General features: G+C 36.8%; 1 protein-coding gene across 1 annotated transcript in view; it reads right to left on the minus strand.

The window, feature by feature from the left end:
• Window positions 1–17,657, minus strand: part of Tsc1 (tuberous sclerosis 1 protein hamartin) — a 315,684-nt gene that overhangs the window by 3,345 nt on the left and 294,682 nt on the right. Inside the window, exons 19-21 of the mRNA XM_090401542.1 lie at window positions 11,498–11,586; window positions 3,050–3,118; window positions 2,820–2,949 (exon numbers count right to left, since the gene is read on the minus strand). Of these exons, the coding sequence (XP_090257668.1) occupies window positions 2,820–2,949; window positions 3,050–3,118; window positions 11,498–11,586 (288 nt within the window). The remainder of the gene's footprint in view (window positions 1–2,819; window positions 2,950–3,049; window positions 3,119–11,497; window positions 11,587–17,657) is intronic.

A 17,657-nucleotide genomic window follows, 5' to 3' on the forward strand; every position in this document is an offset into this window, starting at 1 on the left:
TAAGAAATATTGTCATATCTGAAAGAATCTTACTTTTAGTTCATCCCAAGGGCCAAGAGCATCCAACAACAACTGCTACGTGGCTGCCTTTAGGACTAGTAGCTTCATTTCATGTCTTTTGTGCATCAGCCATCTTACCATGTAGCCTGCCTAAGCTTATCATTATAACTATGCATTGTTTTCTGATGATTGCCAATTTAATTTTTGAAAACTATTAGAAATAATAAATTTATTTTATAATATCATATATGTTAGATCATCTCTCCCATTTAACAAACTGATGTCAATATACATTCCCCACATTACTATGAACTGAAATTCCAAAACTAAATCCTGGTTTTCCAAAAGATGTGCCAAGGCTGTACAAATGAAAAACCAAACATACCATAACTGGTTCAAATTAAGAACTTCATCCACCTTTAGAGCTTATATTAAAGACCAAAATAAATGCAAAAAGACAATCAATGATTCTAAAACAGAGTTCGAAAGAGCAAAAAGCAGAAAACTAGTAGCCTGCCTGTCCAAACGGCAACCGAGCCTTTTGGAATCTTGCCAAAGCAATTGGTCATAATTTTGCCCAACACTATTCCCACCCCTACCATACCCAGATGGCTTTATTGCATCATCACCCCTAGGAAACACCAATCTTCTAGCTTCACACTTTGTCCTCAATGCATGTATAACTGACAATGGTAAATGTCCCCCAACCATTCCAGATGCCCAACATACAATGCCCTCCCCCCCATATCCTTTGGCCAGAAAGAGAGAAAAAAAATACTGTCCAAATTAGACACAAAAGTCTCCTGGCCCTGATGGCATTCCTCCAATTGTCCTGAAAGTTTGTGCACCAGAACTAACTCCGTCACCTGTATATACTCTTACTCCACTGGTATCTATCCTACACCCTGGAAATTGGCCTATATTCAACTCATTCCCAAGAAGGGAAACAAGTCACTGCCATCCAACTACCACCCTATCTTGCTTACCTCAATCCTCTATAAAGTAATGGAAAAAAATCATCAATCAACTCCTACACTACCTTGAAGGCACCCACCTAATAAACAACAGCTAGTATGGATTCTGTCACTGCCGATCAACAGGAGATCTGCTCACATAACCCATCTCTGGACAAATGTTGTGGAGAAGTTTGGCGAATCTCAAATGGTTGCACTTTATATCTCCAAAGCTTTTGACCAGGTCTGACACAAAGGTTTACTAAACAAAACACCATCATTTGGTCTGTCTCATGACTTTTGCAGTTGGATTGCTAGCTTTATGTCTGAATGCACACTGTGTGTGATCGTTCCTTATCCTCTCACCATTCAACTAATGCCAGGGTTCCACAAGGTTCTGTTCTCTCACCACCCCTCTCTTTCTGCTATGTATCAATGACCTACTTCAGTTGACCTCCAAACCAATACAGTTTTGCACATGACAGCACATTGCACTCCTCCCTTTCATTTGGTTAACTTTACTCTACACAACTCATCTCAACCTACAGAACATCAACTGCCACTGCCCTCAATTCTGATCTCCAAGCTACCCTCCAATGGGACTCAGATAACCTCATCAATTTCAATGCTAATAAAACCTAGTTCTGTCTTATTTCTCATAAAAAAAGAACCTTTTTTTTTTTCAGTATTATTTTTGATGATACACAAATTATTAGACAATTTGAGATTTCTCTTCTTGGAATTACTCTGACATCAAACCTCTCCTGGCATAAACACATCACAACCAAGCATCCTCAGCTTCTAAAAAACTAGGATTTCTCTTTCACTCAAGACTTTATTTCACCCCTGAACAGCTGTTAACATTATACAAATCACCAATCTGCTCAGCTATTGAATACTGCTCTCACATATGGGGTGGGGCCCCTAAAAGCTCCCTCAAAATGCTTGACTCAATATAGAGGAGAGCAATTAGACTTATTAATGACCCATCTCTTACCAACTCACTCCCCCCACTTTTGCACAGACATTTGGTTTCTGCAATATGTATATTCTACAAATATTTCATAGGAAATGCTAATCTAAAATGGCATCAATAATTCCCCACTTAGTACTAAGCTCAGTGGAACAAGTGCAGCTGCTGCTCAACATTCCTTCACAGTACACCTTGAAACAAACAGAACAAGTTTCTTTTCCTCCATCCCTGCAACTGTTGTATTGTGGAACAGTCTTCATCCTGTTCTGTTGTGTTTCCCAAGGAATACAATATACAGTCTTTTAAATCAAATGTAAACAAGTTCCTCCTTTCCCAACCCACTACCCATATACAGTACTAATGTACTATAGGTTGATCAACCAACTTTTTGCGTATGGGCGGGACATAAAACCTCTGAAAGTCTATAACCAAAGAACCTGCTATCACAATACAAAGAATACCTCATGTGGATATTGTTGACCTAGTATGTCAACACTGTTTAAACCATTCAATGAGTTTTAATTAAATTTGGAATGGGAATGTTTTACTAAAAATTCATGATTCAAATCAAGTTTGGTTTACCAATAGTAATCAGTAATATATTATCAGCTTTATGCCTGTAAAGAATGCCATTGGTAAGTCTCAGGTACGAATACTTCTATTTATTATTAGCTTATTAAGTTTAGCCCATGTCACTTGCAGGTTGCAAAATTTTTCATCCCAGAAATTTGAGTTTTTCATCCTGCAAAACATATAAACTAGTTGAAGAACACACATAATGAGCAGATGCCATCATAGCCTTAGTTTATTTGACTGTAATATTAACCCAAATGAAACTAAACCAAACCTTCACAAAATTATTAAATACAGTATTATATTTAATCAATTCCTACCAGAATCTTGAACAGAATTATCAATACATGGTGGTGGAGTCAAAACATCCAACTTAGAATACAGTTCAAGAATATGGGACTCTTGATGCTCACAAATTTTTCTCAGAGATGCCAGTCTGTCTTCTTTAGCCTGGAAAAATTAAACTTTATTTAGATAACATACAGAGACTCATGGTAAGGACCAAAGAAAGTACTATAAATATTCAAGGAAGATGAATAATGCAACCAACCTGTAATTCATTTTTGTATGCTACCTTCATATCATCTATTACTTGCTTCTGGTTACTTATTTTTATATTCTACATTGGGAAAAAATATATCTAATTAATGTTAACACACACATCCCTCTCATCTAAATGTACAAAATTAAATAAAATTTTTATATAGTTTGCTACAGTTAAAAAAAAAATGCTAGCAACTAATGTTCCTTTTTCAAAAAAATAACATTGTTTATTTTTGATATATCAGTAATAAAAAAAATAATGAATCAATTAATTACTAAAGACATTCGAAAAAATGACAGTTATTGTGAATATTAGGTAGCATAATTTAGATGGTATTCTAACATATAAAGATGAGAAAAGTGAAGTCAAAAAATATAGTAAATTCTACAGTGAATATTTTACTGAATGTTGCACTATAAATTACCATGATTATTATTTCTTTACCACAGGATTCAATCTGGGAGGTCCACTCTAATCCATACAATTCAATCTTTCATCTTAAACTCATTTATTCATGAAGCAGTCAAAGCAGATACTAACAATCGATACTAGTTATTCAGGTCAAAGCGAAGAAACCTATCTCTCCTAATGCCTTTGATAACAAGATGTGTACTTGATTCTGAGGATGTTTAGAGGAGTTAATATGAAGTGGATTATACAAAAAAAATTTTGTAGCCTGCATCTCATAACTGACATTATTACATTGACAGTACTATACTGGATACAATAAAACAACAGAATATAAACTTAAAAGAAAGCTAATTATATTTAACAAAATCCATATTTTTTTATCCATTATCCATTAAAATCATACAATAATGTTAAAATAGAATTATTTTAACTAATAATCTTGGTTACATCCCCCCCCCCCCTCCCCAAAAAAAACAAGAAAATCGAAGAAAAGAAGACCATATAAAGAAGAAGAAAATTTCCATATTCTTACTTCTTAATGCCATCTTATCATCAATGTAGTATACTAATTATCACTCACACTGATATTTTTAGAATGAGCTGACAATTTAGATGACATAATAATTATAATCATTTCAGACAATAATTCAGAGATTGATTAACATGAAAGGCTCCCAACTTCAGTTGGGAGAAACTGAAATTATCCAAGCAACTCAACAGGTTAGCCTTTCTAAAATGCTGTCATCATCAAATTCCTGATATGTACCCTCAGGAGGTGTACAGGACAATTATGATAGTACTACATGAAAAATTTACACCATTACTAACTTCTGATCAAAAATTTTCATCCAAATTAATATGTTATCTGTCAAGATTCCAATATTATCAGATCTTATATTTCTGTCTTTTAAAGCTCTTTTTACTGTATCAATCTATCTACATCTTAGTCTTCCTCTAGGTCTTTTCCATGACAACCTGGCAAAAAACACCTGTTTTGCTAATCTTTCTTCTTCCATTCTGTTAAAATGACCATACCACTTGAAATTAGCTCTACTAATACATTCCTGAATGCTAACAATGGCAGTTCTTTCCTAATATCCTCATTTTTAATGTGATACTGCCATTGATACCATCTGTTCACTCCATTAATCTTTCTCAGAATTCTCATATCACAGGTCTCCAGTCTTTGATCAAGTGTTTTATTTCTAACCCAGCTCTCAGATCAATAAGTTAAAATTGGTTTGAACACTGTCTTGTATACAGCTAGTTCAGTGTTTTGACTAATTTTTTTCTTATTCCATCTAAATTTATTCAACTGACTTCCTACCATATCAGATTTACTAATTCTGTTATCTATTTCCATATTTATTTTACCATTTTCACTAAAAATTGTGCCTAAATAGCTGAAATGTTTTATTCATTATACAGATTCATCATTCAGGAAAAAGTTGAAGTTTTCAATGTTTCTGCCTAATTTCATTGTCATTCTCTTTTTATTGCTTATTTACATACCAAATTTGTTAATCAATTTAGTCAGGGAATCTTGCAGACTTCCACTGGATTTATTCAGAAGTATATCATCATCTTGCCTCATGGTAATAACGAAGACCTTTGGTCCTAAAGACCTGGGCTTGATTCCCATCCATGATATGAGGAACCTTTATCTGGTCTCTTTTGACTAAAGATGAGTTAGCTAGTCTCATACTGAGGTAGGGGGATTTTTCCACCTGGTTTTTCATCTCCCAGAACAGGGAAAACCGATCCGTGAATATACATGGATTTACAGCCACGAATACTTACAACGATATGTAGAAGAGATAAGGTCCTCATGACATGTCATAACATCTGTAGTTAACCATGATTCAAATTATTGTGGTCAACCTCCTAGATAGGATATGGCACTTGAATGGGAATGGGTAACATCATCTGCATAAAGTAAATAGCTAAGATTAACATCAACAATTTTGATATTAGATTTAATACCACTTTCCTTCATAACGTGATCCATATAGATAATGACTAACACATGTTAATGAATAATGCACACTCTTGTTGCACACCTGATTTTACGTTAAACCATCTTCCTGCACCTCCTTCAAGTCTAACTGCTGACTTTATAGCTTAAATAGAGACCATGCATAGCTTGATATAATGTCCCATTTACACCATATAACTGTAGTGTTTTGAAGAGATTTCCTCTTGGAACTTTGTCATATGCCTTTCCCAGATCTACAAACTTAAATACAGATCCTTGTTATATTCCCAAGATTTTTCAACTATTTGTCCTGACAACCTCTATTTGGCCTGAATCCAGCTTGTTCTTCACCAAGCTTCCCTTCCATAATTTTTCTTAGTCGTTTCTCAAGTATACTTGCATAAATCTTGCCAGGAACACTCAGAAGTGAAATACCTCTGTAATTCTCACATTCAGTTCCCCTTTTTATAGATGTACTATGAGTGCTCTGCTTCTATCATCTGGAATCCGACTTTCTGAATTCAGCCTTCTGAATTATGCAATGGCCACTGCTAAACTTTTATACCTCCATATTTGAGCATTTCTGGTCAAATTTCATCTATTCCAGCTGCCTTTCCACATTTCAGGTTTTTGATGACTTATAACTTCCAGAATATTTTGCCTCCTTCCTGATATTTATTTTCTATGTTCTTATACTGTTGGGAGTTTTCTACTATCATGCTAACACCGCTTCTTTCATTTAGCAAGTCTTTCAAAGTAACTGCTCCAAACATCTAGAATATTTATCTTCAGTTTTCATGTCACCTTTATCATCTGATTCCTTCTACAGTATTTTTATCTCCATTTCTAAGCTTTTTGAATAGCCTTCAGATATTTTGCCTCTTTCCTGATATTTATGTTCTAATCAAAATCTTCCTATGACTTTTGTTTAGCTAGTTTTAGACAGCAGTGCTTTCTTACATTTGTCTCTGTATTCTCTAAGAGCACAAGCTGACTTATTTGCCAGGAATTGGCAAATAAGTCAGCTAAACAAATATACCGCTGTAATTTTATACAGCAGTATAGAATTATAAAAATTTCAATTAAAAGGGGCAAGCAACTAATTTGCTTTAATAACAATCTTCTTACCCAACAGCTATAGCCCTACCAGATTACATAATAATGATAATAATACCAATTTAGTTATTTCCAAGTTTTCTCAAGGTCTAATTTGGTCCGCACCTTGAGAATTGTCTTTTTTGCCTTTTCATAATGATTCTGAGACTGGAAAAAAAAAGAGCGATTCTGATTCACTTTCTTAATCCAAGCTAAATACCTGCCATTGTCAGCATACCAGCTGACAGTGGCAGATGCTATAGATGCATATGTTCTCAGGCCTAATTTGCCACTTTTGCTGGCAGGAAACTCTGCCAGCTCCATATACAAAAATTCTAATTCATCTTTGGGTAAAAAATTCTTATATATTAAATATTACTTATATTACTGCACATCACAATAATTTGAATGCAGATCATTTACAAGCAAATTATTATCATTAAATACATGTTTCTTTTTTTTTGACAATGCTATGGAGAGAGAGACCTTAAAAAGACCCTAATTGCATTTGTAAGTATGTCATAAACTGGTGTTTATTCAGTATCCTCACCTAACTTTAAAATTTATTGATTTTGAATGTATACTTGAAAGAAATACACAATATAAAAACTTAAATCTTATATTTACTGCAGTACAATTCAAATCTTTAATAATATTCCATTGTTCAGCAGAACTAGCATCCATTATGCCTTCCATTTTTGCCAGATTCACAAGGACTCATTCTACAGCTGCTCAACATTCCTTTACAGTCGAAATGCATACTCGTCAAAACTTATATTTCTAGATTTGTTCTGGGAGTATCAGGTTCATCTTTCATTCCTTCCATCTCAATTCTGTGGACCAGCCTCCCCCAAGAAGCACTTCCAAAGGACAACAATCTCAAACAGTTCAAGAAGAATATCAACAGCTTACTCTATTCCTGACCTTGCCCACACATAGCATCTGTTTACTATAGGCCCTTCTGCCTTTCATTTGTGGGAGAAATAAATATACAGGGTGATCATAATTAAAGTATCCATGTTTAAGGCCCTGTCAAGCACTATGCAGTGAAACTTTGCATGAATAAATTGTGCATCATGAGGTGGTATTAATAATGGACACAAGATTTCCCTGTGTCCATTATTAATACCACCCACAGTAATGGCACAATCCCTGCCCCACTGTGCTTTGTGAAGCTATACTACCTAAACAATTGCAATGCTGTTGTTGCACTCTGCAAATTTCATTGCCTGAACAAATGTCAACGAGGCCCACTATTTCCACCAGCCCTGCGACAAATTGATTAGTTGTTTTAAATGGGATTGTTAAGAGTTAGACCTGGCAGAGGTCGCAAATCCATCAGTTCACAACAAGTGAATGAATTTGCTACTGCTGTTGTGGAGCAGGCCATACATAACATTGGTTTCTGTAGTGCAAGCTATATCAAGACACATGGATGTGCCTTCCAGAACTGTCTGGAAAATTCTAAAGAATCTGCATTTCTATCTATACAAGACAACCCTGACAAAGCAGTTGCGCCTGCAGGACTTTGAAAATCGACTGACATTCACTTTAACGTTTCTTACTCGAGTGGAGTTGGGTGCTGAGTGGCCATGCATGATTCTGAAAGTTTTTACCAAACTTTCACCGGTAAGTTTGGCTCACTTTCACCTGGAAAGAGCCTGTGAATATCCACAATTGCTAAGTATGGACTATGCAAAAACCACATGCAATCCAACAAATTCCTTTGCATTCACTGAAAGTTACTGTCTATTTTCTTTTTTTAATATATATTTGATCCACACATGAAAGGCCACAAGAACCTATAGTACATTGGTACCGTATGTGGGCAAGAAAAATAGAAGAATGGAGGAATCTGTTCACATTTTACTTAAACAGCTGAAGGTTGTAATCTCTTAGGAAAAGACAGAGTGGGGAAGACTTCCAAAGTACAGAAGTAGTTGGAATGAAAGAGGAGGCAGTGAAGGTGTTTGGTGAGTTTTAAGATGGACTATAAAAGTTGGTTAGCAGTGGCTCTTGTTCTAATGAATACGAAGGAATAATAGTGGCCAATTCAGCAGAGCACAACTGCTCATGAAGGTATATTCAGAAGAGGCACCAGGCAGAAACTGAATGCCTGGGAGAGAGGAATTGAAGTGGGTATAAGAGGATTTTGGTGCACCACCTCAAATATGGGAGCAATATTCCATGACTGGGCAGATTTGGGCCTTGTATAGCGTAAGCAGATGTGAAGGTGTGAAGTTGTGCAAAAAAGCACACTAAGTTTTTTAGCAGCTGCAGAAGCTATAGGTGAAATGTGGTTCTGCCAGGAAAAACTGGAGGTGCAGGTCAGTCCAAGAACAGAAATCAGATCGTGTTTGGATATCCCAGTATTACTGAAGGTAAGGAGAAAGGATGCTTCTTTCAAGAGATCAGAGAGAACTGAGTTTTAGTGGCACTGAAGTTTACAAGGTTGTCCTTGCCCTACTGGAATATAGCTAGAAGATCTGAGTTCAGTTTCCTGGTCGTGGCAGATCTTGAGGATTTTAACATTTGAGCACTACAAGGTTTGTTGAATGAAAAGGAGAAATGGAATGCATTGTCATCAGCAAAGCTATGAATAGGAGTGGAAGTATGTGACAGCAGGACATTTATATATAAGAGGAAGAGAACGGGTGAAAGAACAAAATCCTGGAGTATTTCTGCATTGGTGGAGAAATCTGAGGAGAGTAAACCATCCACCATGACACACAGTGAGTAACTAGTGAGAAAGTTGCCGATATAGTTGCAGAGTGAGGAAGGCAGACCATAAGATGGCAGTTTGTTAAGTAAGCCCCCTGTGCCAAACCCAATCAAATGCCTTTGAAATGTCGAGGGCAACCATGTGAGTTTCTCCAAATTTCACCATGGCTCGAGTCCAGAGGTGGGTTGTGAAAGCAAGATGATCAGCTGTAGATCGCAAGTGGAGAAATCAATACTGCTGGTCACTGATTAGTTGGTATGACTCGGTGGTTCAAGAGTTGGTTGTTGATGATTTTCTCAATAGTTTTAGAGAAAACAGAAGTGAGAGCAATTGGACAGTAGTTCATTGGTTGACTTTTATCATCTTTCTTTGGGATGGGATGGATGCGGACCTGCTTCCATGTTGTATGGTAGATACCAGCTGAAATGGATAGATTGAGGAGGCAACACAGGATAGATGTTAGTTCTGGGGCTCAATTTTTTTAACACAACAGATGGGATACCATGAGGGCCAAATGCATTGTTTGTGTTCAGGTTATTAAAGATTCTTTGGAATTCTTTTTGTCGGAAGACTATGGGCGACATGAAGGGAGCCATTCTCGGTAGAGTGGAGAGAACTTTGCCCGGGTCATCAATACAGGAATTGGAAGAGAAGAGTGATGCCAGTAAGTTGACCTCGACTTTAGGTGAAGTAACTACAGTATCACTGGGATGTGAGAGTGGTGAAAATCTGAGTGGGTGAGTGGGCAGAAGGAGAGTTTGTTTCATTTGGCCCTTTCAAAGCCTGACTTGGGCTTGGTGATGATTCTGCTGCAGCACAGGTAGAGTGGGCAGCTGGAGTTGTGGTCTTGAACCATTCCTAGTAAGCAAAGGTTTTTTTCTTTTACAGCATTGGCTTGAATGGTGGCTGAGAATTTGGAGTGGAATAAGGGATGAAAGACTTCATTCCTGTGAGGATGATTTCTGTTATATGGTCTGAGCATTTGGATCAAAAGAACTGAAGCAGTAGTCAGAACATGGGAAGGAGGAATAGATGTCACAGAGGTCCTCCCAGTTTGCACTCTTGTAGTGCCAAAGGACATGAAACTGCAAATTGGGTGAAGGTAGTTCTGTGGCAAAAGACTTGAATGAGGTTGTGGTCTGAGTTACTAAGAGGAGAACCGACAAACACAGTAATACCTGGAAACAGCAAGGGGAGCTTGTAAGGAAGAGATCGAGTGTGTTGCCAAATTGGAGGGGGATTGTCAGGTACTCTGATAGGAAGATTAATGATCTGAGATAGGTCACTGCTGGTGGCAAACACCTCAGCATCCCTTCCTGGTTGATCAGTGAAACTGGGGAAGGAGAACCAACATGAGTTGTGGACACTGAAATCCCCAAGAAGGATGACCTCACTATTGGGATATTTCAACTGCAGAAAGTCAAGCTTTAGAGATAGAGAGAGAGATAGTTGAAGAGGTCAGAATGGTTGATGGTGTTTGGAGAGTGATAGAGGGAGTATGATTTGGTAGAGAAAATTTTGAGCCAAAGCAGATCAAACAGTGGGGATTCAAGATTTTTTAGTCTCTTTCTGCCACAAGTGTCACCCTTGTGGCAGAAAGGACTGTGTAATGTGTACTTTGGGCAGTTGAGATTGCCAGCTGGGGTTCTGATAGGAATAGCAGTTCTGGTTTAGACGACTGTGGTAGTGGTGGTGCACATTGTTTATATTGCTCTTTAGGTCATGGATGTTGGTGAAGCGGATATGGAAACTTTTTTTTTTTGGTAAGAATTAGTGTTGGTGGGTTGTTTGGTTGGATTTCTGTTATTTTTTATGATTTGTTTGGTTGGATTTTTGGTTAGACTATAAATTAAATATGCCAAGAAATTATATTCTTGGTTTAATAATTTATCCAAGTGTAAGCAAACAAATGCATGCACAAACTTTGTTTGCTTACACTTGGATAAAGGATTAAACCAAGAATATAATTTCTTGGCATCTTTAATTTATGGGTTGCACAATCTGCAGAAAATGTTGTCACAGCTGGAAGCATGTGAATTTGGTACAGCAAATCATGCATAATGAATTTTCTTTGGTTCGAATAGGAAGCATTTATACTTGTAGTCTGAATATTATTATTATGGTAATATTAAAGTATTATTTTGATATTATTATAAAATTATAACATTATGGTATAACAGACAAAAAAGTAACAGGTTTTTTCTCAATTTAGTAATCCATTTTTTAAGGTATATTTAGATAGTAATCTTACATTATTTGAAATGACAGCTTCTAAGTCTGCTAAATTACTTTTACAAGCATCTAACTGAGATGTTCTATAATCCAACAACTGCTTTTTATCTAAAAAAAAATTATAATTTTGGTATCAGTACAATACACAACTGTAGTAAGAATGTTGCTGCATTTTTTTTTTTAAATTACAAAATTCAAATTTAATTATTAACAATTAAATGAACAAAATAAATTACACTTTACAAGAAATTACATTCTTGTTATTATTATCCTTGACCCAAGTATGAGCAAAAAAAAGTTTGCACATGAAGAAGTATACTGCGCATAATAGGATTTTTGTATACAGAGACAGAATCTCTCATCACATTGTCCAAGTATCTCATTATACACAGTATGGGAAGGGTCACTATCCAGATATCCCAACCATTTTTCAATCTTCACTGAGGTGAAAAAACTCCACTAACTACTCTAGACCCCGGAGAGGTGAAAAAACTTCACCTCAGTGAAGTTTTTTCACCTCTCCGGGTCTAGAGTAGTTAGTATTGCGGTGAAAGTGAGCCTGATAGTATTAGGAGAAAGAAAAGACAGATGGATAGTATGAGAGAAAGAAAAAAAAAGGTCTCAGCTCTTTTATATCATAATGTAGCCAAAGGCTATTATCTTTACTTTTTCGCCAGTCTCAGCTGAACAACCGAAAGACCAAGTGAAATTAAAGTGCAAAGATGACTGATACCAGGTGGTTAGCCTTATCTAGTTAACCACCTTGAGTTGGCATTCTCTGCCTGTGCTTATGATCAGTTGCAGGGATGACTCTCAGAGTCATCCCTGCAAATGATCATAAGATCACAGTGAACTAAGAGGATAAAACCATTTAAAAAACCTCTCAGAGTAAAAATAGACAGAATTTTATCATCCCTTGGTGAGTATTGCATAGTTTCAATCTTTACCAAGGAACCTTTATCTGGTCTCTTTCGACTAAAGGTGAGTTAGCCAGTCTCATAGCCAGAAGCAGAGGGTTTTTTCACTTGGAAACTCTGGTTTTTCATCCCTGAAAACAGGCAAACCGGCCCCGTGAAAAAATACACACACATATAGATAGATCTACAGCCGTATAATACATACTTAACCCTTTGACATATAAATTATTTTTAAAGTTGGAACAGATAAAACTACTATTTATTTAATTCATGTGATTTATTTCATTAATTGTTATCTTATTATAAAGAATATTAATAATTTTCCAGGGTATGATAGTTTTCGAAGCACTTAGGTAAATGTAACGGTATCAAACATTTTTTACATTGCCATGTAGTCTCACTTCTTACATTATGCTTGACACATACATGGCATCTCTTTGCTGGATGTTGCTTTTTATCAGTAGGGGGTATATGTTCAGGGAAATGTGTCCAATTTTTTGCCTGCAGTCTAATTGGGCAGGCCTTTTGTGATGGACATCCACGGGTACTATAATTAGGTAAAGATATATTTGACAACATATCTTCTGCTACGTTCAAATGGAAATCGCCTATTGTTAGTTTTGATGTATTGGGTAGTTTGGAATACAAAACATAAGCATTGTAAATAGTGATATCCATCAAATAGAAAAATATTTTCTTGTAACCTTTGACACATTTTCGCATAATTGGAAAATAAGCAAGTAGTTGGTCTTGCCTATCGACACTGCCCATTCTGCAATTGTATTCAAGAACACATTTAGGTTTTATTACTTTTTCTTCATCGCCCCTCTTACTTCTCCTTACTTTTCCTGTATCTACCATTCTTCTTTTGAATGCTTTGTGCTTATCATGTAAACATCCTTCTTATCGTGCCAACATAATGACAAAATTCCTCGACAAGATAAAGTTTCTGATTCGCCTTTTTTTATTTTATATGTCATCAATTTCTTAGGCATATTCTTGCGATTTTTTCTAACTGTCCCCACAACATTTGTACTATTTTTTTCTCAAGAAATAAAATAATTCTGGTGACGAATATCAATTATCTAAGAATAACATATCCTTTTCTTAAAATAGGTTTGGCCAACTCCATGATGATATTTTGAGATGCAAGTGTATTGCTTCCCAGAATTTTATCCTTTCCTGTATAAATTTTGAACTTTGAACAATATCCAGAGTCTGATTCACATAGCTTGTAAAATTTTATCCCAAATCATGCTTGTTTGCTAGCAATGAACTGTACATAATTTAGTCGACCTCCATGTTTCAAAAGGGATTCGTCAATTACTACATTTTTATCTGGTGTATATAATTGCTGAAACTTATTATTCAGGTAGTCGACTATATTTCGCACTTTACATATTTTGTCATCTTTCTTTATTGTTTCATTATCCATGAAATGGAGAAAATGAGATATAGCCAAGAAGCGTTTACGAGGCATAATTTTTGAATATATGGGTGTCTTGACCACAGCCCTCTCTGACCAATACATGTCTATATTAGATTTTTTTTACCTGTGACATAATTATACATAATGCAAAATATGCCTGCGATTCGTCACTTGTTACTGGACACCATTCTTCAATCTTTTTAGTAATTACTTCGTTTATTGCTTGAGCCGCATATCTATTAGTTTCTGTAACTATCATGTCAAAGATATCATCACAAAGTATTTTTTAGTACTACAAATCTTAGCAAAGCAATAGCATTGATGCTGGGAATTTCCGTAAATGGTTTTATAATAGGAATATTTTCTTTTTCTTGCAAATTCCATTCATTTTCTGTTACATCGGAATCATCGCTACTAGACGATATCGGTCTCAAACATTTACGAACATTGCCTCGAACCGAACTTCCACTGCTACTGTCGCTATTGTCACTTGACAAGTCAAAAATGCCAACACTTTGATGATATAAATTTGTCTCGCTGTTTTTATCCAAACTGTCCTCTCCGCTTTCAATATCACTTTTGGCTAACATATAAATATTTGTAGACATATTAGGGATGATAATAAATTGCAACACAAACTAACTAGTGAATAGAGTTTATATGCATATATATTCACTGCCTAACACCCTAAATTCGTTTGAAATTGACATGAACTTCGTAATGTCTGCGATATGTCAAAATCAATTTTGGTGCAGTAAACAAAATATGTCACAGACGTCTTTCTATGTTAACTCTAAATTCGTTTGAAATTGATGCGAACTTCATAACTCTGCGATACATCAAAATCAATTTTGGTGCAATAAACAAAAGACTTGTCACAGACGTCTTTGTATGTTAACAGGTTAATCCCTCGTTAGGAGGGCTCAATCCATTCCTAAGGGACAGGGGAGGAAAGGAGTGGGAACCCCCATATGAAATAAATAAATCAATAAAAGCTATACCCATGGAGACGATATATATATATATATATATATATACATTATTATTAGTAGTAGTACGGGCAACTCCAAGGAGTCCTTAGACTCATCAAGGGAGGCCCTAACATCATGTCAAGAACAACTATTCAACATTCACACAGTATCTATCATACTTCGCCTTGAACTCATTTACAGACATGGCACCCACAACAGACTCTGGCAGCTTATTCCACTCATTCACCACTCTCCAAGTAAAAAACCTAGCTCTAACACCCTTGCTAACCACACTCTTGCCCAGCTGTGTGGTGGGATGGCCCTAGTCATCCCACCACACAGTAATATTCTGAAAAATATCTTCTGAATTAATCTTAGAGAAACTCTGGTATACTGCTGCTAATCTTTTCACCCCAAAATGCATAACCTTACATTTTGCCACATTAAATTTACATCCATTCTCCTTAGCCCAGCCATCCAAACTATCCAAATCATCCTGCAAAATTTCGACATCCTGTGCACTCACAATTGCTCTACCCAACTTTGCATCATCAGCAAACAAGTGAACACTTCCTCTCAGATCCTTTCCTATATCGTTAATGAACAAATTGAAAAGTAATGGTCCAAGAACAGAACCTTGCGGCATGCCACTAGTCACAGGCCGTCTTTTGGACTCTACTCCTGAATAAACCACTCTCAGATATCTCTCCATCAACCACCCTCCTATTCATCTCACCAACCCTATATCCATTCCCATGCTGCAGTTTACTGATTGGAATTCCATGTGGTATCCTGTCAAAGGACTTAGCAAGGTCCAGTAGGATCACTATAAACCCATTACCCTTATCCAGTTCAGCCATCACTGTGTTATAAAACGTGAGCAAGTTACTGAGGCATGATCTACCCTTCACAGAACCATGCTGTCCCCCATAGAGTATCTCATTTTCATCAATCCATTCCTGTATTTATTCCTTGACTATTTTCTCCAAGACCTTGACAACAATTCCTGATATGCTGATCGGTAGGTAATTTACAACAGCAGTCTTGGAACCTCCTTTATGCAGTGGAACTATTTTCCCCTCTTTCCACCACCTCGGGACTAACCCAGACCTGAGACTCAAATTAAACAAAATGGTCAAGGGCACTGACAATTCTTTAGCCGCTTCATCTACGACACGAGTTGGTATACGATTCAATCCCACAGATGTATTGACATTGAGGTTTTGTAATAGACTATTCACCTCCACTTCATTCACTACCATTCCCGTTATAAGTTGTTGGTTCCTTCATTCTGGCAATGTCACCACCTGGATGATATACTCTTGCAAAGTGCTCGCTCAGTAATTCCACTATATCAACTGATTCGGTAGCCTCCCCTACCATCGGCATTCTTTAAGATCATTCTGCCATATACATTTTTTTCTTTTACTTGCAATATATCGAAAAAACTGTTTGGGATTCTCTTAAGCCTGTATGGCTAATTTTCTTTCATAATCCGCTTTTGCTTTTCTTACCACACTCGTTACCCTTCTGGCCTGTGCTTTATACCGTTCATGTGCCTGAAGGTCACCTTTCTCCTTAAATTCCCTCCACAGTTGTTTATTTTTTTTGCAGTTCAAGCTTAATGGTGTTATTCATCCATTTAACCCCTACTTGATTTACTATTCGGACTTTAGGTATACAGTCAGCCATTGCCCTTGCAAACACTCCTTAACCACCTCCCATGCACTATCAATATCCAGCCCTTGCAGTTTTACATGCCATCACACTGAACCAAGCAAACTCCTAAGCTTGTCATACTCACCAGCCCGGTAATTCCACATGTACCCTGTCTTAATTGAAAATTCCACACATTTAGCCACCTCCCAAGTCAAGATCCTATGATCACCCTCACTATTGGTGGCAAAGTGGTCACATTCGTTACAGCCAAATTCTCAGATGCAATTACTAGGTCAAGCACTCTGACCCTAGTATTTTCCATTACATGCTGTTGCAGATAGTTATCCCTTAATAACTGCATAAAATCCAATTCCTTCCTCCCATGTGTCTTCTCCTCCTTCCAATCAATGTTAACAGTTGAAATTTCCCATAATAATTACCCTCCTTCCACTCATTGCTTCTATTTGCTTATGCATACTATCGCCACCATCTATTCCATCACCTGGTCTATAGTAGCACCCAATTGTATATTTTGTTCTGCTAGCCTCAATCTCACACCAAACAGCCTCAAATGTGCTCTTTTCTCTATCCTGCAGTTCAACTTTCTATTCTCCTTGGCTTCAGTTCATCAGCTATCATCAATAACACTCCTCCCCCCTTTTTATTCTTCCTGTCCCTCCTGAACACACTATACCCCTCACATTGTGAGGGGTATAGTGTGTTTCACTAATGCCAATAACCAATGGCCTGACCAAGGCCAAAAATTCTTCCTTCTTGTTCCTAATACTCCTGGCATTAGTATACATGAAATGCAGAAGCCCGTTAGTCCCACCCCTATTTTGATGCCTCATACTAACTATCCCATTCTGATTTGTTGTCCTTCATACTTGCTCAGGCATATTATACACATTCATACACTCAACTACCTCCCTAAAGTCTGCATATCTACTCCTCCCTCCCTAATAACGCTAGTTTCCTTGATTTTGCACTTCCACTTCATTCAACAACACTTTTTCAAGTCTCCGCACACTAAATCCATTCAAATGCAAACCATCCATCTTATATAAATCCTTTCACCCATCGAACTCACTCCACACCACTCCTCCTGCATAACCTGCACATAGATTCATTTGCAATTATGGCCCTCCTCATCTCTTCTCTGTCATGCCGTGGTAACAGACTCTCTATCCTAACTCTCCCACT

This window comes from Typopeltis vanoorti, chromosome 12, assembly GCF_054136105.1.
Source record: "Typopeltis vanoorti isolate ZY-2024b chromosome 12, IOZ_Tvanoo_1.0, whole genome shotgun sequence".
Classification (NCBI taxonomy): domain Eukaryota; kingdom Metazoa; phylum Arthropoda; class Arachnida; order Uropygi; family Thelyphonidae; genus Typopeltis; species Typopeltis vanoorti.